This window comes from Mesoplodon mirus, assembly GCF_964341445.2.
Source record: "Mesoplodon mirus genome assembly, chromosome: 3".
NCBI classification, from domain to species: domain Eukaryota; kingdom Metazoa; phylum Chordata; class Mammalia; order Artiodactyla; family Ziphiidae; genus Mesoplodon; species Mesoplodon mirus.
The window spans coordinates 29,785,416-29,808,934 of NC_138978.1; the positions used below are offsets into that span (position 1 = coordinate 29,785,416).

Sequence of the window (23,519 nt, forward strand, 5' to 3'; positions counted from 1 at the left end):
CCAGCAACAAAAAAGCATTCGGCCCAAAGTTTCAACATTTCCAAGTTTGAGAGATCCCTCTTGATACCGTTATTTGACACCCACCTATTACTTATGTCACAATCAATGAGTCATTTTACTTTCCCCCTTTCTCTCCCTTCTCTTCACGTTAACAAAGTATGTTATTTCCACTTTGTCAGAAATATGGCATTTACATACTATTCTTTATCTCCATCTTCATTTTAGATTTTGATATAAACAATTCTCAGTCCCAGTCATACCAGTCCTTTTGCTGAAGTTTCCCAATTATCACTTGGCTGGATGCAACTCGTCCTCCCATTAGATTTTTGAGAAGGGCTCTTGAGTAAAATATTCCTGAGTTCTTGAATTTTTAATACTGTGTTTTCATAGTCTTGATGCTTAACAATCGCTGTATATACAACCCTTGGCTTATACTTTCTTTCCTTCAGTTTGTTGAAAATGTTGCTTTACTCATTTCACTTTTTGTGTTGCTATTAAGAAATCTGATGACAACTTGATCTTCTTTCCTTGCAACTGACTTAATTTTTAACCTGGAGGCCCAGAGAATGTTTTCTTTTTCTTTAAAATAGAGTTTTACTGGGATATGTCTCAGAGTTGGCTATTCCAGGATAATTTCCCCTGGAACATGGTGGGACTTTCAATATATAGGTTAAATATTTTTAGTTCTAGAAGTTTTTCTTAGAGTGCTATAAATATCAATTCTGTTCCATTTATTTATATTTCCTTCTTCAGGGACTCCTATTTCACATAAATTAGTTTATATTTGTTTGTCTTCTATGCTTATCTTTTTATTTTATTTTTATTTTTTTAAATCTAATTTTTATTTTATACTGGAGTATAGTTGATTTCCAACGTTGTGTTAGTTTCAAGTGTACAGCAAAGTGATTCAGTTATGCATATACATATATCCATTCCTTTTCAGATTCTTTTCCTATATAGGTTATTACAGAATATTGAGTAGAGTTCCCTGTGCTATACAGTAGGTCCTTGTTGATTATCTATTTTATATATAGTGGTGTGTATATGTGAATCCCAAACTCCTAATTTATCCCTCATCCTTTTTACTTCTTTGATTTTTATTTTCTTAAGTGCTTTAATTTTCTTTCTATATGTCTTTATTATACTTTCTTTCTGTGTCTATTATCTCTAGGACACTTTGCAGGTTGGTCTTAATTTCTAAGCTATTGCTTTTTTTGGTAAGCTCTCAGTTTACTTCTGTCTGTTATATGTCCATTTGTATTTCGAGTTTTTATTTGTGTTATTTGTGTTGCACTGTAATATTTGCAATTGCCTGTTTAATTATAGTTAATTAATGTTGGAATGCTTTTAAAAATGATTCTTGTCCTTTATTTCTTAAGGGAGAATTTTCATTAGCTAAAACGTTTTACTAATTATTTTCTGTTTTGTTCTTATAGAAACAGTGTAGGTATGTTGAGTGCCCCTTTTCTGTCCATGATAAAATAAATGTATAGGATTTTCCTAGACCAGGAATAACAGGTGATCCTATTGGAGTGAGGGATGGAGTAATTTGGGTTCTTATTTGATTTCTTAGTTCAAAGGCATGCTCTTCTTTTGGTGTTGGGTGACCTTACAGGCACTGTCTCACAGGCACTGTCCCTCTATGTCCTTAGGCTTATGAAAGCCTGTCCTAGCAGAATGTTTGGGAGTGTTCCTCACTTTAAGGGGTGTCTAGAAATTGTATGCAATTTATTATAAAGTGTTTCTATGTTGGGTGAATTTATATTTGGAACTTAGATTTAATACTTGCTACTTTGCGCTCCCAGCTCCTAATCCACCAGTTGCCTGTGTTTTACAACAGTCCAATTCCTGACCTTGAATCCCAGCCAAGGTACTGACATCCCTGATGGGAGGGCTGGGTCTACACATCTGGTTCTCTATGGCCAGGAGATAAATACAAGACATTATGTCCCAGATGAAATGCGATTTTTAAAACTGGGAAAGTTCATATAAATCAGGTTACTGAGGTGACTGTGGGACAATGGGATCCAGGATGCAGTGCAAAAGTGAAGGATAGTAGGAGTTGGGAACCTGAAGGCAGTCTGGATGAAATTTCCATGAAAATGATGACTTCTAATATATATATGCATTTAGAGAAGGAGACTCCTAGTTCTTGCCAGTCTTTCCTTTCCTTCTTCACCTCTCCTTTAGCGGCCTTTGCTCCTGGATGACCCTCCTGATTTGGCCTTTCTCTGCTATAGATTCCTTCTGCTTAAGCCACCTGCCCTTTAGACTGCAGTCCTTAGACCCTGACCTCCTCAGTTCAGGCCAGACCCCATCCTGAAGGGGAGCAGCTTCTTTGTCCCCAGGATTCTGTCCTGAGCTGACCTGGGCATCACTATAATTAAAAAGTTATTTATTATTATTTATGCCATTGTGTGTATATATACACACACACATACATTATATAACCATGTATATATACACATACACATTTTCTTTATCCATTCATCCACTGACAGACACAAGTTATTTCCATACCTTGGTTATTGTGAATAATGCTGCAACGAACATGGGAGAACAGATATCTCTTCGAGATAGTGATTTCATTTTCTTTGGATATACAGAAGTGGAATTGCTGGATCATATGGTGGTTCTATTTTCAATTTTTTGAGGAACCTCCACACTGTTTTCCATAGTGGCTGCATCATTTTACATTCCCAGCAACAGTGCACAAGGATTCCAATTTCCCTACATCCTTACCAACACCTGTTATTTTCTGTTTTTTGTTTTGTTTTTTTCATGTTTTTTATAGTAGTTATCCTAATGGATGTTAGGTGGCTCTCACTGAGGTTTTGATTTGCATTTCCCTAATGATTAGTGATGTTGAGCATCTTCTCAGGTGCTTGTTGGCCATTTTATATCTTCTTTGGAGAAATGTCTGTTCAAGTCACTTGCCCGTTTTTAAATCAGGTTATTTGTTTGTTTGTTTTCATTGTTGAGTAGTAGGAACTCTTTATATATTCTGGATATTAATCCCTTATCAGATATATGATTTGCAAATATTTTCTCCTGCTCCATAGGTTACCTTTTCACTCTGTTGTGTCCTTTAATGTACAGAAGTTTTAAATTTTTATGAAGCCCAATTCATCTATTTTACGAAATCATTGCCAAGTCTAAAGTTACAAAGCTTTCCCATGTTTTCTTGTAAACATTTTATAGTTTTAGGTCTTTTGTTTAGGTATTTGATCCATTTTGAGTTAATTTTTGCATATGGTGCCTCCACTATCACTTTGGCTGAGAGTTCCCAACATGTACTGGAGGCAACACAAAGCCATTTAAGAAAGAGATTTCCACATTTCCACTTGACTTTTAGTCCCAAATATCTTTCCTCCCCTTCCCCAACAAACACTTGCCCCTAGCCATGAAAAAGGCCATAAAAAAGGTAAGAAAACCAATGCAAAATTTATATTTTATTTGAATTCAAAAATTTTAAAATTGCTTTCAAATTCAGGAAAGTACCATAATGCAGGACCCCAGGGGGAAGCCTCATATACAGAGACAGATAAATTAAATGTATATACTGCAGACAAGCCAAGAAGGTGTGTAGATTACATATTTACAGCACTTGATGATTTCTGAAAACCATATTTATACATTTTATTACATTTACAAAAAGGCTTCCACTACCATTTACCTACAATAATGAAAAAAAATTTACACCTTTTTTCTTTCTTTTTTGGTACTGTACAAACTTTGTATAATAAAAATATATCTCTGTACAAAAGATTTTTTTGTTTTTGTTTTACTTTTTTTTTTTTTTTTTTTTTTTTAGCCTCATGGGATGGCAGCGGGTATATGGTGTGAATGGTGGGTGAAGGGCCTAGTTTGCCCTGGTTGCTTCCAAGCCTCTGGAGGTGGAGAGAAAATGCCAGAGGTGGGAAAGGGTAATGCACAGCAGAGTGCTGGGCGCCGCACCAGCATGTGCTCCTTGGGCATCTCCTGGGACTTCACAAGGGGAGGGGTGGAGGCAGGGTTGGAGGAGGAGTCCACTGGTTGGTCCCAGAGGAGTGTAAGAAGGGGGGAAGGGAACAGCCAAAGAGTCTCCTGCATTTGCTTCCAGAGAAAGAGAGAGATGAGCATGTGAGTGTGTTTGTCTGGACTGGTCCTCTCCTGCCAAGCCCAAGGATGCTGTGACCCAGAGCAGGTGTGGGCAGCTGGGCTCCTGCCATCGCCAGTTGCATCTGCTGGAAACTGACACTCTCACTTCAGTCCATCTTCACGAGTCAGATCTCATGGTTTCAACTCAGAATCTGCTTACAAACCAGGTGTCCCTGCCACTCCACCCCTGTATGTTTCTATCTGTCATTCCAATACGTGATCTGAACATCTGAGGCCAGCATGTCACACATGCACAGGGGTTTAAGCCCACGGGGACCTTCCCGAGGACAGAGAAAGGGCTCTAAATGCCACAGTTTGATTCCCAAACTCATTAGCTTCTCAACAATACTTAAATGGAATTCATCAATGACCCAAGCACGATGAAACTCAAAATTAATCAAACCTACTTGCAAGGAGCTGGAGAGAATATGCCTCATTCACTCCATTCTATTGATTCAGAAGTTCCTAGAGGGCTTCCCTGGTGGCGCAGTGGTTGAGAGTCCACCTGCTGATGCAGGGGACACAGGTTCATGCCCCGGTCCGGGAAGATCCCACATGCCGCGGAGCGGCTAGGCCCGTGAGCCACGGCCGCTGGGCCTGCGCGTCTGGAGCCTGTGCTCCACAACGGGAGAGGCCACAACAGTGAGAGGCCTGTGTACCACAGAAAAAAAAAAAAAAAGTTCCTAGGGCCTCTGTCTGCTATGGCGAGGGGCTGCTGGGAGCCGAGGGACCAGCACCAGCTCCAGGAAGCCTGGGGTAATGGGTCCTTGCCCTGATGCTGCCAGGGTGGAGAGAACAGGACCCAGATAGGATACATGGGTCCCCTGCCTGGCCCACCAGCCTTGGCCACAGTCCTACTTAGAGATTCACCTACTCCTCCCCCTTCTAGACCCAGATTTCTGAAGCTGGTGTAGTGGACTTTGGATTCAGACCCACACTTACTGTGTGGCTTGCATCTCTTCACCTTTCTGCCTTCTCATCCATCTGGAATACTATTTCCTACATTCTGGGGTTGCTGTAAAGTCTAGAAATGAACCACCTATAAAGTGTCAGGCACAGAGGAGGAACTCAGTCCACGGTAGCCATTATTTTTGGACCCTGGGGCTGTCTTGCTGTCCTGTCCCTTCCAGCACCTCTCCGATGCCTGCAGACTTGGTGTCCCTGTCTGGGCCACACACCTGTTTCTCTTTGTCAGTTAACAGGCAGACTTGACCTTGGGCTCATGGCCGGCTTCCTGCCCTTACCTCCCCTGACGTGCCCTACTTCTTCAGTGTTGCTTTCAACCTAGGAGGACTTTTTAAATTCACTGCGTTTAGAGCTCAGTAAAATTATGTTAGAAAAAATAGAAACTGATTTCCAAACGATTTCTTAAGATTGTTTTCGGCCCTTGGGGTTATCCTTGCTGTCGTTCTGCGGCTGGGACCGTCCACTTGCAGATGGCTGGTCTCTGCGTACCGACCGCCATGGGATGTGTCTGCTAACACATCCATTGCGTCTTCTTTACCTCTTCTCTGTGTTTGTGGGGAGCAGGGCATGGGGCATCTTTCACACACATTTCGCTTTTTCAAGCTTCTGTGGTCTCTTCTGTAGGACTCCACTGAAGGAGAGGTGTGTGTTTGTGTGTGTTCAGGCCCCTATATACACGTGCACACCCACAAAATCCTTTGCTGTTTTCAATCCATAATGTCCTTCCTCTGATGGCAGCCATCCCTCTTCCTTTAGGGCCCCGAGTCGGGGCGGGGTGGGTGTCCTCTCCGGGGTGATGGGGGTGGATGGTGGCAGGGCAAGGGCCAAAGTCCCAGTAGTAGCAGACACGGGCAGAGAGACAGACGAAGATGGGCACTGGGCACTGTGCCAGGGGAGCTTACTTCCTGTCCCCTGGAGAACTGGGAACAAACGGATCACACCAGAGTTTGTAAAACAATAGGGGCAGTGGGTGAGGGGTGGGAGCAGAAGAAAGCAAGAGGAAAGAGGCAAAGCAAGGAAGGAGTAAGGGGAAAGAATGAAAGAAAATCAGTTGCCTTGATCTTTACCTTTGAGTTTTAATCCTCCCGAACTAAGGGTGGAGGTGTAGGTAGGAAATACACACAGAAGAATATATATTTTCCTCATGTCATTTTCTTCCCCCGGGCAGGGCCAACTTACCTGTCAGCCAAAGGAGCCCCAGCGCCTAGGGGCTGCTACACTTTTAGGGGTCCAGGAAAGTGTTTTTAGTTTCTTTCAAAATCAGAAGGAAAAAGTGAAAATAATAATAATGGCCGTGTAATAATGAATCCAGCCTGGATTATATTCATCTGTATAACAACATAGTTGTAAAGTACCATTTTTAATTTTAAACAGAGGAAAGGGTCCATGAAAGTCATAACACAGCCCTGTCCCTTGCCCTCTACTTGCTGACCCCGCAGGCCTCGATGACTTCCCTGTGTGGGGTTTATTTTAATTTCAGCCATTCTTGTGAGGCATCATTTGAATTTATCACCTTGTGACTCATTTTAAATGTATGTGCGTCTATTCAGGGTGGTTTTTCATGCATCACCTTCCTAAGCCAAGCAACACCTTCTCTGCTCCAGCTCTGGAAGGGCCGGAAGCGAGCAGGGGCCTTCGCGGAGAGCTGTGTGCTGGGCGGGATGCTCCGAGGCCTTGGATGCTGGCGAGGGGCAGTGCGAGGGCTGCCTAGACCTGGAGCAACCAACCCCAGGTGACCCAGAGGTGAAACTTCGTGCACACAGGCACCTGGGACCCAGCGGAGCCCCAGATGTGGAGTGGCAGTGAGGGTGTGTGTGCAGGTCTTGGGACATTCTTGTTTCTTTCCTCTACTGTTCAATAATTTTGCAACTCCAAGTTTAGAGTCACTACAGATCACCTGTAAGGCCTGATTTATGTCATCAGAGGGGATTCTTCTTTTTTCATTTTTGCTTTCTATTTGTATGAGTAGGAAAAAGTAAAGATGGAGCAGAAAGGTGAAACCTCAGAACTAATTTGGACATATTAAAATGATCCCACTGGAAGAATTTCTCCTCCTTCTTTAAATATTTGTTTTGGTGCAGAAACACTCAATCAATTACTTATTTGTATTCAATAGTTGACTTTATATATTCTGAAGATAATTTTTATTTCTTTATGTATAAATTATCTTAGTACCTACCATTTTAAGCTTAGACTTATGCAAGAGAGATGATCTAGAGAAAAAAAGTGGACCCAAAGAGGGGAGGGGAGGGGAGGATGGGGTGCAGCCTGGCAGAGCGCTTAAAGCTGGGATGTTTGAGGGCTGCAGCACTGACTGGGCGTATGGTCTGAGACTCAGGCTGAAGTGGTGAAAATGCTCCTGGAGTTGTTGTGAGGATGAAAGGAAGCAACGCATGCCAGAGACCGGGAAGTCAGTGCTGGTTAGTGGTTTTACAATCCCTTTCTCTCTCCCAGCATTTACCGGTCCCTCATTTCCCGCCAGCCAACCCCTCACACAGCCTGCTCCCTCCAGGAGCTGCATGCGTGTCGGGCCGGGACTGCCTATCGCATGCACTGCCACAGACAGGAGCATGGAAGGAGAGCTGTCCCTGCTTAGGGTCTGGCTGATGACTCCCTTGCCCTGTTGGAACCTCAGCTCTCTGGGCACTGGGGTGCTTCTCCCCAGAGCTGGGCTTACTAAGGTCCAGGAGGCACCTGAGAGAGGGCACCTGCCTTCCCCAGAAAGTGGGGTCTGCGGGAGATGACACGGTTCTCAGAAGGGTGTGGCTTGCACACCTTGTGGGGACAGTTCCTGCAGGTTCCCAGGCCCCAGAAGGAGGGCTATCGGTGAGGAAGGACACAGCGGGGAGTAGCCGTGCCTTCTAGACTTGTCAGCTCCTCCTGGCAGGACTGTGTGTGTGTGTGTGTGTGTGTGTGTGTGTGAGAGAGAGAGAGAGAGAGAGAGGGTGTCCAGTGGACCCATGGGAGCCACCGTGTGCGTCTGCCCCTCTGTCTGGGTAATGGGGGGCCCTCCTGTCTTGCCCAACGCCAGGGATGGCAACTGCCCATCTATTACACTCTAGGTGATGGATAGTTTTATATGTCAACTGCCTAGGCTCTGGTGCCCAGTTGTTTGGTCAAACACCAGTCTAAATGTTGCAGTGAAGGTATTTTTTAGATGTGATTAACATTTAAATCAGTAGACTCTGAATAAAGCAGATTACCCTCCATAATGTAGGTGGGCCTCACCAATTAGTTGAAGGCCTTAAGAGAAAGGACTGAGGTCCCCCTTGAGAGGAAGGAATTCACCTCCAGACAGCCTTTGGGCTCAAGATTACAACCTCAGCTCCTGATGGAATTTCCAGCCTGCAGGCCTGCCCTGTGGACTCCAGACTTGCCAGCCTCACAATCCTGTGAGCTAATTCCTTAAAATAAATCTCTCTTTCTCTATATCTATATATACAATACAAACATACACATAATATGTACATATATCTCTCTCTAGAGAGTTTATATATATATGTACATATATATATGTATGCATATATTGTGTATATATATGTATCTCTCTCTCTCTGGAGAGTTCTGACTAATACACCTACTTGGATATTTTGCTGAGCCTAGTGGCTAAGAGCACAGCCTCTGGAGCTGCCTGCCTGGGATTGGATTCTGATCCTGCTTATTAGCTGTGTGATCTTGGCCAAGTTAATTCCTTTCTCTGTGCCTCAGTTTTCCCATCTGTAAAAAGGGTGACAACAGTCTCCGACCCAGGTGTACGGAGGTGTCTGCCTCAGTGGCCAGCACAGGGCAGCACTGGGCACTCAGTCCCTCTCACACTGGATGTGTCTGTAGGGGTGTGTGTCTCACCAGCTGCCGGAGGTGGGGCTCTCAGTGGCGGTGACGAAGGCAGCCTGGCCTGGAGGCTATACCGCTGTACACACCGTGCTGACTGTGAGCTCCGCCTCGGTGGCCATGATGTCTGTGGGCTGGATGTTGCGGTCGTACATCGGGTTCTCAAACGTGGCCCGCACATTCGTGTTCTCGTGGCCAGCGTAGCCATTGAACGGAACTTTGGGTCTTCTCCTGGGAATGAGAGAGAGAGTGACCAAGACGTCAAGAGAGGAGACTCGGGGCCCTAAGAGGAGAGGGAGGCTCTGTGTCCCCTTCAGAAGGTCACAGCTCGCCTGAGCCAGGAGGGCTCTGGGTGGCTCAGGGAAAGGGAGAGGTCCTGGCACCCATCGTGTGACCCTCCTGTCCCTTCCCCATACCTGTGCTTGTAGAGATAGAGCACAAAGCCCGCGATGATGAGCGCGATGAACGGCACCAGGATCGCGGCCGCCACCGAGCTGCTGTTGGAAGCAAAGTGGCGGCCGATGGACTCGGGGTCTGATTCCAGCAGCCTGAGGTCTGCAAAGTCCCAGAGCAGAAACCTCAGGTCACAGACACAGGGGCCACTGTGGTGGGGCTTGGGATGCTGGCCGGGGCCCCCCACCTGCCTCCCCCATGCACTGGGCCATCCTCCCTGGAGAAGGATGGTCAGTCCACACGAGCTGGTCAAGCCTGGGGAAGCCAGTCTGCGGGAGAACCTGAAACCATGTCCCAGAATAAAGCCTTAAAAGAGAGCAGCCCTTTAGAAGCTTCCAAACTTCTTTCGGCCATAGAAATTTTATCCCATGAGACCTTACAAGGAAGCCAAAATATAAAGCACATGAAGGTGGACCTGCTCTGGAGGGCGTGGCAGCGGTGCTGAAGCTCCGGCCTCCTAGGGTCTCCCCTCCTCCCCGCCGCCCCTCGCCCCAGACTGGGAGCGCTCAGAAGACCACGGTGAGAGCCTCTGCCCCTGTCAGCGAACCGAGGGGGTGAGGCTCCGTCCAAGAGGGGACGGCTCTGCCCGGCACACCGGCAGTCAGCCGTGAAGCCAGAAGACGAACTCGGTTTCCTGAGGTCTCTCTGGTGTGTTAGGGGCCAGGGAACTGCTTTCAAGTCTTTGAAGGGCTGCTGTGTGGAAGAGGGAGTGCTTTTACTGCAGGCAGCTAAGAGGATAGAGCTAGGAATAACTCCAGGGCAGGAGCAGGGTGGAGTGGGAAGCACAGGGAAGCAGGTTTCCGCTTACGCCAAGGAGGAGCTTTCTGAAGGTCAGAGCTGGGAGAAAACACAGTGCACTGCCTCGGTAGACAGGGGGTCCTGGGGGACAGGGCAGTCAGCACCCGGGGTGTATCGAGCTGCCCATCAAGCACCTGGGCCTGCCTGTCTCCCCCTGAGCTGCTTCCCAGAAGCCAGGACCCCTCCCCACATTAGAGGCTCTGAGTCAAGGCCAGTCTCTGGAGTGAGGATGCCCGACACTGAGGATGCTTGGTCCAGGGTAAAGATGCCGGGGAGGAAGTAGGGAAGGAAGCCTCCTTGACGCTTGGTTTCCCATCTGTAAAATGAGGACAGCAATACCACCCTTCCGGGACTGAGACTGCCCTGAGAGCCCCACGTCGTAATGCTCGGGGGGTCCCGGGGATGCCCGAGGGCTGGCTAGATAGTGTTGTGGGATGCATCTGAGACCCAATGTCCCTTAAGCTGGGGGCTTTCAAATCCAGGGCTGAGCATGAAACTGTTTGGCAAAAGTTGAGGGTATTATGCATTGCGCTTCTTTCTGGGGAGATATTACACAGCTTTTATCAAAACCTCAAAGGTGTCCCTGATCCAAAAGAGGCTAAGAGCCCCTCTTGGACTGTTGAACTTTACCAACCCCCTGCCCTCCATGCCAACATACAAGTTTCTCCGCCACCCGCTCAAGCATACACTCCAGGGACAAACGCTAGTTACCAAGTCTTTGAAAGCCGAACTGCCCAAAGCCTTGGCCCTTGACAGCGCCTTGGTAAATGAAGGTGCCTCCGGAGAACTCTGGGGAGACCTGTGAGGGCGGGAGCAGACAGAGTGAGATGAGAGGCATGCTGGAAGGAGCGAGAGGTCCGGCCAGCCAGGCCGGAGACACGCCCACAGGCACAGGGTGCCCACAGCTGGGCTCACCCGCCTGCCTATCACCTCCACTGACATCGGCTCTCTGCCCACCCTCAGGCAATGGCGAGGTGCTGGGGATAGGGCAGGGGCTCCAACTGCTCGCGGGAGGGAGGGAGACATTTTTATTTCTACTGGTCGAATCACTTAATCTGTTGGTGCCTCAGTTCCTCATTTTAAAATGGGAACAAAAACAGTACTTATGTCATAGGGCTGCTCTGAAGATTTATATGAGCTAATATAGGTAAAGCACTTAGAACACCTAATAGGCCCTGAGTAAATGTTAGCTATTATTATTGTGATGAAAAACTGAGTTTTAGAGCACCGTGGAGCAAACCAAACCATGATTAAAATGTATCTAGCATGGGCTTCCCTGGTGGCGCAGTGGTTGAGAGTACGCCTGCCGATGCAGGGGACACGGGTTCGTGCCCCAGTCCGGGAAGATCCCACATGCCACAGAGCGGCTGGGCCCGTGAGCCATGGCCGCTGAGCCTGCGCGTCCGGAGCCTGTGCTCCGCAACGGGAGGGGCCATGGCAGTGAGAGGCCCGTGTACCGCAAAAAAAAAAAAAAAAAAAAAAAAAAAATGTATCTAGCAGATTGAACGTACTTTGGAAAGTTTGTCCCGGTTCCAATAGCTATTAATTTGGGGGCGGGTAGTTGGGGACATAACTCCTCCTGGCTCTCTCTGTACTTGCCTCTGTGATGTTCGTGTACCAGACACAGACATGCAAACTTGTGGGCTGGGGACTGCTCGGCCGAGGGCGTGGTTGCTTTGAGGATGCTTCTGCTACCGGGGTTCCTTCTGACTCATGCTCCATCCCCAGGTGCAGCCCTCTGTCTGTTGTGCTCTAGGCTGACCCCCACCTCCTGTCCCCCCAAACACACCCCAGGTGACAGAGAAGTGGGCCCGACTGTTGGCTGTAGTCCCAGGCAGCCCTTTCAGCTGTTCCTGGCCCTCCAGAGCGCCATTTACATGTAGCCCTTGGCCTGCACTCCAAGCTCCCAACTTTACCCTTGTTCTCTCCCCTCTGGCCATCCTCCCAGCACAATGGAGTCTGGTGTCCTGGCACAGCTTTTGGACTACTACTATTGATGCCAGCCAGGACCAGGATACCCAAGGGGATCCATAGAATACTCTCAAGAATCCTGAGGAACTAACCCCATGTACCAGCCCCTGGAGAAACCACTTGCTTCTCATGTGATTATCATCAAAGTCACTCAACCCACAGCCCTCTACCAGCTAGTCTTGTCCGTGAGGATCCACCTTGACCCCTCAGCTCTCTGCTCCTCTGGCCCCATGACCTCTTCCTCCTTCCCACCCCTCCGCTTCTAGCTTCAATAATCCAAGACAGGGAAGCTGAGGATGTGACAGATGACTGCTCCACTCCCCTGCCTGTGAGATTGGAAGGTATGGGCAGAGGAGTATCACTGCAGAACTCCCACCTGAAGAATGCCCTTGCACGGAACAAGTCTTTCCCACAAGAGAATGCAGGAGAGTTGTTTCCTTTCCCCCAGCTCCTGGTGTCTCAAGCTGTGCTAAATCACCCACAACAGGCATCCTCGAACGTGAGAAGATGCTCAGTGTGCATCTGGGACTCACCAACTTCTCCCAGCTCCCACCACCACATCGTGACCTTCGACTTGCTTGAATTTACTCATGTACTGCCAACCTCCAATCTCTTGCTTTCTGCTCACACATCAGAACCTACTTCACCTCGCTCAGATGCACTGACCTTTAGACTCTCAGCCTCCTGGTCCTTGCTATGTTTTCCTGTGCTCACTTTACTAGCAGGTGAGGACTCCCTTGCTCCCAGTCCTGGCCCCAAAGAAACCCTCCTCCCAAGTTTCCATGTTGATCCGAAGAGTTTCCACCAACTTCTCCCCTCCTCCTCCCTACCAGTGATCTGGGAATGAGGGATGGGGCAAGGGCACAGGGAGGTCAAGGACTGAGTGAGGCTTTACTGAACTTACATGCCCATCTAAGGCCCAGTGATCATCTTTGAACTTATTCACAAAGACCTCCACAGGCCCTGTAACCTGGTAAACTTGGAGGAGGAGATGGGAATCTTCTTTCTTGTAAATTCCTGGGAAAAGAAAGTTCAGAGGGCACACTTGAAAGATCCAGGAAAATTTCAAAACCCAAGTCTGTGGGTATGTGGGTGTGAGTGTCTGAGTGGGATTTCACAAGTAGATGTTGGTGTGTACATCCCATGTATAACTGGAGTTAGGTAAGTGTAGTGTGTCCTGTGAGTTTGTGCAGGCTGAATGTGAGGATACAGAAGAATGTGCATATGTGTGTTAATAATCAACTGGATTACTGACCTGTGGTTGGGCTCCTGTTTACACATGCATGTGTAAGAATAAAGGGAATTGGATTTTGTATATGTTACAGGGTCAGTTAATGCATGGGTGTGCTTACAATTCAGTGGGTACAGGAATGCATGAGGGCACGTATATGGGAGTGTGTGAATGTGTTTAGGACTATGGCTTAGAGCAACTGAGTGAATATGAACGTTAGCTGTGTTTGTGTGTGTGTGCATGAGTGAGTGGCTGTGACTGCACGTGGGGTGTATTCACGTGTACAGTCATTCACTCATGCATCCATCGTTCTACCCATCTATTCGAATACACACTTGCTTTCTAAGATAGTCAGTTTTTCTGATTATAGAAAATTTGAAAATTGGGGAAATTTTGGAAAATGCAGAGATGCATGAAGAAAGAAAATTCACTCCCGATCTCACTTCTGAGAAATAACCACTGTTAATATTTTGGTGTAGTTACTTCCAATTTTCTTTCTTATGAATATAATTTTTTCCTTCAAAAACTGGAGTCCCATTTTAAATGCATTGTAGTAGGTGTATTTTCTCCCAAAGTGGCATAATATTTTATCCGGCAGACATACTATAATTAATATATCCATTTCTTTTGAGACAATTTTCTATTCCCAGGTTTTATGTTATGGAAATAGCCCTGTAATGTGAACATTCTTTATTGGTAAATGTTTGATTCCCTCTAAAACTATTTCTTATGATCAAAATTCGTAGAAGTGTAATTGATGGGGCCAGTCATTTTCATGGCTCTTGATACAAGTTGACAAATTATTTTCTAGAACTATACTATTTTATACTTTGACCAGCATTGCATTAGTACCTTCACTGGACTAGCACCAGAGTTTATTGTTAATAAAATCTTAGTGGGATTAAGTGGAAAGTGACATTTTATGTTTACTTTTTTTTGATTATTGCGAAAAACGTTTTTCCATTTGTTTATTAACTGTCTGTACTTTGGCTTCTGGGAGTTCTCTGCCCCTATTTTTGGTTCAGTTTTTAGGGATATACGTCTCTTTTTTCTTTATTTGTAAGAGTTCTTTGTACGTTCAATTTATTAATGTTTGTCATCTAACCATTTCCCTTTAGTCTATGGTGCTTTTATCATGTAAACAAAGATGAATAGACACTTCCTCTTCCCCTGCCTACCAGACGAGCCCTGCAAAATAGTACAAGGAAGTGACAGTAGACTCGTTCCTGTGAAGAGCATGTGCCCGTCACCCATACCATCTGCAGGCTTTCCCAGAGGTGGCCTGCCCCTTACCAGCCAAGTGCAGCTCCACTCCACTGTGGTCAATCATGGTGGCGTTGACCTTGCTGTTGATGACCTGGAAACCAGTCACTCTGAGCATGGCTGGCTGCTTCTTCCCCTGGTACTCATAGGTACCTTTCCATAGGGAATTCTTTGCAAAAACATCCCCAGGAACTAGAGGAATTGAGAAACAGATGTGAGAGGGGCTTTCACGTGTGCTGGTGGAATTGAGGTCAACCTGATGGTTGACCCCAGTTCACTCCCTGAGATTGTTTTCCCCAACATCTAACACGCAGGAGGTGGTGGAGTGTTCTGGCCTCCTTGTTATGCTCTGTGTCTCAGAGTGGATGGGTGGAGGGAAAGAGAGAGAGAGAGAAAGTGGATAAAGAAAAAAGAGAACATGAGGGGATGGGGGAATGAACTAGAAGAAAGGAGAAAATAAAAGGAGGGAAGGGGTTGAAAAGATGGAGGAAGAGAAAAAGAGAGGAGAGAAAACCAATGTCATAAAATAGGAACATGGACTAATGGAGTCAGGCAGATCTGGAGTCTCATTTTGGCTGTCAATTATCAGTTGTTTGATTACATACAAGAGTCTCCACTTTCTCACCTGTGTAGGCCACATCTGTACTTCTGTAAATGGGGCTGTCCTGATTATCTCGTCAGGGGCTAAATGATTGTATGTCACATGATGTTGGGCACATAAAAGCATATTATGAATGATAGCAACCAAAATTGTTATTTATCCTTATAATAATTTTCTAGGGAGAGTATTATGAGCCTTATTTTAACAAAAGGTAAACGGAGGCTCAAGAGGTGAAGTTTCTTTGTCCAAGGACACAGCTGGTCAGTGACCAAAATGGAACTTTAATTGAGTTTGATGCCAAATCTAGTTTTCTTTCTTGTATAACACACGTGCTAATATGGTAAATAAAAGTATAAGGTTCAAAAAAGGATATGATAGTCTAGAATAATTTTGCATTGGTCAGGCCATACCTGCAGTTCTGTGCCCAGTTCTGCACATCACACTTTGAAAGACACAATACCTGTTTTAAAAATGTAACCAATTCCAGCAAGCTCCCTAGGCAGGACCTGGGTGTATGTGTCTGACCACACACTGGCCAGCCCTGTGCCAGAAAGGGTTGGCTCCAGAGCTTGAAACTCTGGACATGTTTCTAGAAGCCTTTGGCTCTCAATTCTGGATGCAATTCCTGCTTCCTTCAAGCTCACTTCCTCCTGAGGTCTGCCTGGGGTTGGGAGGTAGGTGGGGAAATCTGTTCAGCTCTATAGACTGTTTTCACACCCTCCTATTGGGTACACAGAAACTCATGTGCATGTTTCTGGGTAAGTAGGTGAAGGAAGAAATACCAGTTTCTTGAGCCAAAGATCTAGAGCGTACCTACCTGAAGCTTGAGTGAGCGGAGGCTCCCGGGCAGTGTTGATGGGTCTCCCACTGGGCCGGACCTCTGCTGGGGAAAGAGAATGGAAGAAAACAGGTTCACTCTCTGGTTTATGTTCTATTAGAAAAATAATGGCCAGCTCTCTGACATTAAGTCAGTGGGTTGAGATCTTGCTTTGGACTTATCCTCTTAGACCAGGAGGTGGGCTACTTTGTCTGGTGAGATGTAAAGAGTTTAAAGGAAATCCATTTACCAATTATAGTCATTGAAATATTAAGCAAAAAATTAGAATATAGCTATATATGTGATTTTTTTATTACTGCATTAAATAACAGGATCTAGTAGTAGGTCCAGTAACCATTCTAATCTTGAAGTAGTCAGGAACATAAACAACATTTCTTTCTTTTTTTTGCCATGCCACACGGCATGCAGGATCTTAGTTCCCTGATCAGGGATTGAACCTGTGTCCCCTGTAGTGGAAGCACAGAGTCCTAACTACTGTACCGCCAGGGAATTCCCAGCAACATTTCGTGATATCCATAACTATTGTAGTGCAATGTGGAAATCTCTGCAGTTTCTACTGGTGACACATGTATAGGTATTGTTAACACTACTACAAGTTTTTGTCTATATCCTAAATTAAAGAAATGCTACATTTCAGTAAGAGGTAAAGGACAATAAAGATGTCTATTTCCCACCCCAGCACACAGGTCTGCTGAATGCCACCACGGAGGACCCTTGGTTGAAGGGCCTCTGCTTTCCTCCCAGAGGCCTGGCACAAAGAACGGCCTTCCGCCAATCAAGAGTGAAGCGCCTAAGTCCCGGTAAGGGTTTCAGTGGAGGGCTTCCGTCCCTTGGAGTCACGATATTAAGACAGAGAAGCCCTCACAGGCAAAGGCAAAGGAGAAGGCTTTGGGCCTGAGCCCGACAGCCTAGGTTCCGGTCCCAGCAGTGCTACTTAGCGATTGTGTGACCTCATCTAGTCACGTCACCACTCAGAGTCTTGTCTCCTCATCTGAAACATGGGAAAATACTGAAACATATCTCCCAGGTCTACGCTGAATAAATGTGGTTATGAATGTGAAAGCCACAGTCAATAAATATTAATGTCTTTTCTTCTTTTGCAGAGAAACAACAGAAATATCTGTCTTGTTGTCAAGTAAAGGGGGGGGGACTCCCCCTACTGTCTCCAACTCTGAAGTCAGCTTATGTTCGGGTGTACAGAAGGCTGTGGACATATTTTCCACAGTGACTCCATGAAGGCACACCTCTGAACAAAATGCCTTTATTGTCTTAGGTTTTTTTTTTTTTTTTTGCGGTACGCGGGCCTCTCACTGTTGTGGCCTCTCCCGTTGCGGAGCACAGGCTCTGGACGCGCAGGCTCAGTGGCCATGGCTCACGGGCCCAGCCGCTCCGCGGCATGTGGGATCTTCCCGGACTGGGGCACGAACCCGTGTCCCCTGCATCGGCAGGCGGACTCTCAACCACTGCGCCAGCAGGAAAGCCCTGTTTTAGGTTTTATAAGATGAAGGGAGCAAAGAGGGAGAAAGCATTTTATGTGCCAGACACTGTGCTAGGCACTTTATTCATGTTATTATTTCATTTACTCCTTCTCTTAGAACTGTGAAGTAGACATTATTGTCTTCATTTAATAGAAGAGAAACTTGTTAGAGGCAGAGAGGTGAAGGGACTTACCCAGGGTCTTATAGTAAGGGGTTGAGTTGCGATTCAACTGCATCTAAAGCATTTTGTATTTTTAAATGTAAGTACCTATTATAGCTTAAAAAATACTTAAGTATAAATGTAAACAAGGAAGTGCAAGACTTGTACATTGAAAATTACAAGCCATCATTGAAAGAAATTAAAGATCTAAATAAATGGAAAGATATCCCATGCTCATGGCTTGGAAGACTTAATATTGTTCAAATGGCAATACTCCCCAAATTGATCTACAGATTCAACACCACCCTTATCAAAATCCCAGCTGTCTGTTTGCAGAAATTGACAGTCCATTCCTAAAATTCATATAGAAATAAAAGGGGCCCAGAATAGCCAAAACAATCTTGAAAAAGAAGAGCAAAAAGGAGGACTTACACTTCCCAACTTCAAAACTTGCTGCAAAGCTATAGTAATCAGGACTGGGCGGTAATGGTATAAGGACAGTTATACAGATCAGTGGAATAAAACTGAGGATCATAATGTAAGCTCACACATTTGTGGTCAAATGGCCTTTGAAAAGGGTGCCAAGACAATCCAATGAGGGAAGAATAGTCTTTTCAACAAATGGTGCTGGGACAATTGGATATCTGCATGCAATAGCATGAATTTGGACCCCAAAACTCTTAGAAGAAAACACAGGTACAAATCTTTGTGACCTTGGATTAGGCAATGGTTTCTTAAATATGATAGTAAAAGCACAAGTAAACCTATAAAATATAGATAAATTGAGGTTCATCAAAATTAAAAGCTTCTGTGTTTAAAAGGACACCAACAGGAAAGTGAAAAGATCCAAACTCATCAAATCGCATACATTAAATATGTGCAGTTTTTGTATATCAATTATATCTCAATAAGGCTGTAAAAAAATCCACACCTGAAAAAAAAAAAGAAAAAAATTAACACAGGATAAAATGGAGCTTAAATTTTAGGTGATGAACGAAATAAAAAAGAAAGTACTGTAAATTAAAAAAAAAAGGCAGTGAAAAGAAAACCCACAAAATGGGGAAATATTTGAAAATCATGCATCTGATACGGGTCTTATATTCTAGATATATAAAGAACAGCTGAAGGGACTCTGGACCAAGATGGCAACATAGGAGGCTCCTGAATTCCCCTCCTCCCATGGATACACTGAATGTGCAGGAGAAAACAGATCAATTCTCTCCGAGAGAAATCCAGAAGCTAGCTGAGTGATACCTACACATTGGGTGACTGAGAAAATATCCACATCAAAACAGGTAGGAAAGGCTGAGACACATTCTTGAAATAAACCCCACACCTGGCACGGCACCATACAATCAGGAGGGACCCCCAACTCCCAGCTTTTCCCTGAGAGTGTTGAGTTTGTACTACACATCTAGCACCCTGACTTTTAAGGCTGCCACCTGAGGGATGGGTGCCCAAATCACCTAGCTCTGAAGGCCAATGGGGCTTGGGGCTTGTGTTCATGAGTCCCACAGGACTACAGCAAACAAGGAAGCAGTTTTTAAATGGACACAGTAGAAACCCCTGTGGCTATATACCTGGTCTCACACTGAGGGAGCAGGTAAAAATGCACATCTCCCAGGTTCTCCCTGGAAGGGGTCTGACTGCATACTTTTCCAACTGTTGCCTGAGAGTCTGCTTCTAATAAGCCTGCATCTAGGTGCTGACCTCTGTGGGACACTGATGGGTCTTGGTACACCCTCAACTACTGGGAGCCACTAGGAATAAAGACGACAGCTTGGACAATCACAAAGGTTTGGGAGGCACCAGGTGATTGGGCTGCACTGACTGGTGAGGTTCATTGCCTAAATGACAGAAGACTGGGTGGGAGAGCTGCCTGTTTTATCTAATGAGTAGAAACCAACACAGAGAATCAGGGAAAGTGAATCAACAAGGGAAAATGTTCCAAACCAAATAATAAGATAAATCTCCAGAAACGGATCCTAATGAAACAGTGATAAGTGATTTACCCAATAGAGAGTTCAAAATAATGGTCATAAAGATGGTCACTGAGGTCAGGAAAGCAATGCACAAAGCAAGAATTTCAACAAAGAGAAAATATTTTAAAAGTACCAGACAGAAACCATAGAGCTGAAAATGTAATAATTGACCTGAAAAATTCAATAGAGGGGTTAAACAGCAGGGGTTTAAGTGGAAGTGAAAATCTAACATAAAAACACATGAAAGTATAAAACTCACTGGTAAAGATAAATACATGATTAAATTCAGAATACTCTAATATTGTAATGTTAGTGGGTAAATCACTTGTAACTCTAGTATAAAGGTTAAAAGACAAAAATGGTAACAATAACTATAACTACAATAATTTTTAATGGATATACAATATAAAAGATGTAAATTGTGACAGCAAAAACATAAAATGTGGGGGACTGTAAAAACGTGGAGCTTTTGTATGCATTCCAAGTTAGGTTGCTATCAGCTTAAAAAAAGACTGTTGTGGGGGCTCCCCTGGTGGCGCAGTGGTTGAGAGTCCGCCTGCCGATGCAGGGGACACGGGTTCGTGCCCCCGTCCAGGAAGATCCCACATGCCACGGAGCGGCTAGGCCTGTGAGCCATGGCCGCTGAGCCTGCGCGTCCAGAGCCTGTGCTCCACAGTGGGAGAGGCCACAACAGTGAGAGGCCTGCGTACCGCAAAAAAAAAAAAAAAAAAAAAAAAAAAAAAAAAAAAAGACTGTTGTAAATATGTGTTATGTAAGCTTCGTGAAAAACACAAAGCATAACCTACAGTAGATATACAAAATATAAAGTGTAAGGACTCAAAACATTGCCCTTGTACCAAAGCCAGACAAGGACATTTCAAGAAAAGGAAATTCCAAGCCTGTATCCCTGATGAACATACACACAAACATCCTCAAGAAAATATTAGCAAACCAAATGAATGGTACATTAGGAGGATCATACACCATGATCAAGTGGGATTTATTCCTGGGATGAAAGGATGGTTCAATATACACAAACCGATAAATGTGATACTTGTGCACTGTTGGTAGGAATGTAACAGTGTGGAGGTTCCTTCAAGAATTAAAAATAGATAATGTGTAATCATAAATGTAAAGGATCTAGTGGGAAGCAGCCGCATAGCACAGGGAGATCAGCTCGGTGCTTTGTGACAGCCTGGAGGGGTGGGATAGGGAGGGTGGGAGGGAGGGAGACGCAAGAGGGAAGGGATATGGGAACAGATATATATGTATAACTGATTCACTTTGTTATAAAGCAGAAACTAATAAACAAACAAACAAACAAAAATAAATGTAAAGGATCAATAGTCAAATCTAATGGATAATTATGTAAAGGAATAATATGAAATTTTTAAAAGCTGGACTGCTGTTATAGGAGCAGACATGAATAATAGATATTCTCTGTAATGAAGAAAATAATAATGTAAACCAGTACAAGGATAGAGATTTTTTTCTATAAAAAAAGAATTAAAAATAGAAATACCATATGATCCAGCAATTCCATTTCTATATATCCAAAGGAAATGAAATTTTTGTCTTGAAGAGATGCTCACTGCAGCATTATTCACAATAGCCAAACTATGGAAACAAACTAAGTGTCCATTGATGGATGAATGGATAAAGAAAATGTGGTGTATACATACAATGGAATATTATTCAGCCTTAAAAAGAAGGAAATCCTGCCATTTGTGATAACATGGATGAATTTGGAGGACATTATGCCAAGTGAAATAAGCCAGACAGAGAAAGACAAATATTGCATGCTACTACTTAACATGTGGAATCTAAAAAGTCAAATTTATAAAAAGAGAGTAGAATAGTGGTTGTCAGGGGCTGGGGGGAGGGGGAAATAGGGAGAGGCTGGTAAAAGGATACAAGCTCTCAGTTATAAGATAAGATGTATATGTATAACATGGTAACTATAGTAGATAATACTGCATTGTATAATTGAAACTTGCTAAGAGAGTAGAACTCGTGTGCTCTCACCAAAAAAAAAAAAGATAAATGTGTGAGGTGATGGATGTGTTAACTTGATAGTGGGAATCCTTTCACAATGTATATCAAATTATCATGTTGTATACTTTAAATATATTTCAATTTGTTTTGTCAATTATACCTCAATAAAGCTGGAAAAAAGAAATCAACAGGACATAAAGGAGTTCTTACAACTCAACAATAAAAAGGCAAATAGCCCAATTAAAAAATGCGCAAAGGATTTGAATAGACTTTTCTCCAAGGAAGATACACAAATGGCCAATAAACAAATGAAAAGATGCTCCACATTATTAGTCATTAGGGAAATGTAAATGAAAACCACAATGTAATACTACTTTATACCCACTTAGGATGGCTATACTCAAAAAGCTGGACAATAACAAGTACTGGCAAGGAAGATGTAGAGAAATTAGACCCCTGGTGACCCCTGGTGCACTGCTGGTGGGAATGTAAAGTAAATGTAAAGGCACTTTGCAGAACGGTTCCTTACACTGTTAAACACTGAGTTATTCTATTCCTGGATATATACCTAAGAGAACTGAAAACATATATCCAAACAGAACATGTACATTTACGTTCAAAGTAGCATTATTCATAATGGTCCCAAAGTGGAAACAACTGAAATGTTCATCAATGGACAAATGGATAAACAAAAGGTGGTATATCCATCAATAGAATATTATTCAGGCATAAAAAAGAATGAAGTAATAACACGTTACAACATGGATGAACCTTGAAAAAATTATGCGAAGTGAAATAATCCAGACACAAAAGGACAGATATCATATGATTCCACTAACATGAGGTACCTAGAATCAGCAAATTCATAGATATAGGAAATACAATAGAGGTTATTAGGGGCTGCAGAGTAAGGGGAATGGAAAGTTATTGTTTAATGGGTACAAAGTTCTTGTTTGGGACGATGAAAAGATTCTGAAAATGGATAGTGGTGATGGTTGCACAATATTGTGAATGTATCTAATGCCATTGAATTGTACACTTTAAAATGGTTAAAATGGTAAATATTATGTTTTGTATATTTTACCACAATTAAACGTTAAATGTACTCTAAAAAAGAAAAATTATACCACTACCATTTGTGGAGCACAAATATTACTTTCCCTAAATAAAAGAAATTTACAACAATTCATACAATGAACATACATTATTAAATTCTAGCTCTGAACCTGAAGCCTTCTCTCTCTGAGGGGCAGGACAGCAGAGTACTTAAGAGCTTGGATTCTGAAGTTAGACCTGCAGGGTCTGAGTCTCAGCTCTCTCCCTTTACCAGCTGGTGACCTTGGGGCATGTTACTTAACCTCTCTGTGCCTCAGTTTCCTCATATATTAAATGAAGATATGAGTAACACCTGCCTCATAGGATGACTGCAAGGATTGAGTTAGTACACGAAGTACTTAGAACAATACCTGGAATGTGGTGAGGTGAGGTCAGCACCTGTAACAGGCATCTTACTGAATGCCATCCTAGCACCAAACCCATCCTTTATCCTTGCTGGATTCTTTACTTAAGACTGGACTCAGATTACCTTCTCCAGGAAGCCTTCTCTGATTCTCCCCTCCCCCTTAGGCTGAATTAGTGCCCTTCCCATCATCCCCACAGCATTCAGTGCATCTCTATGTTCCTGAAGGTACTGTTATATCTGATAATGTGTGTGTCTTCCACAGCTGAATGTGAGCTCCTTTAGGGCAGGGTTTGTGTCTTTCACCTCCCCATCCCCCATGCCCGGCACAGCCACGCACAGTGATAATACTC

General features: G+C 44.2%; 1 protein-coding gene across 1 annotated transcript in view; it reads right to left on the bottom strand.

The window, feature by feature from the left end:
• Positions 1 to 8,983: 8,983 nt before the first annotated feature.
• CSMD2 (CUB and Sushi multiple domains 2) overlaps positions 8,984 to 23,519 on the bottom strand; it is a 659,332-nt gene continuing 644,796 nt past the window's right edge. The window contains exons 65-70 of the mRNA XM_082615655.1: positions 16,072 to 16,134; positions 14,684 to 14,845; positions 13,064 to 13,176; positions 10,900 to 10,987; positions 9,354 to 9,492; positions 8,984 to 9,168 (exon numbers count right to left, since the gene is read on the bottom strand). Of these exons, the coding sequence (XP_082471781.1) occupies positions 9,009 to 9,168; positions 9,354 to 9,492; positions 10,900 to 10,987; positions 13,064 to 13,176; positions 14,684 to 14,845; positions 16,072 to 16,134 (725 nt within the window). The 3' untranslated portion in view covers positions 8,984 to 9,008. The remainder of the gene's footprint in view (positions 9,169 to 9,353; positions 9,493 to 10,899; positions 10,988 to 13,063; positions 13,177 to 14,683; positions 14,846 to 16,071; positions 16,135 to 23,519) is intronic.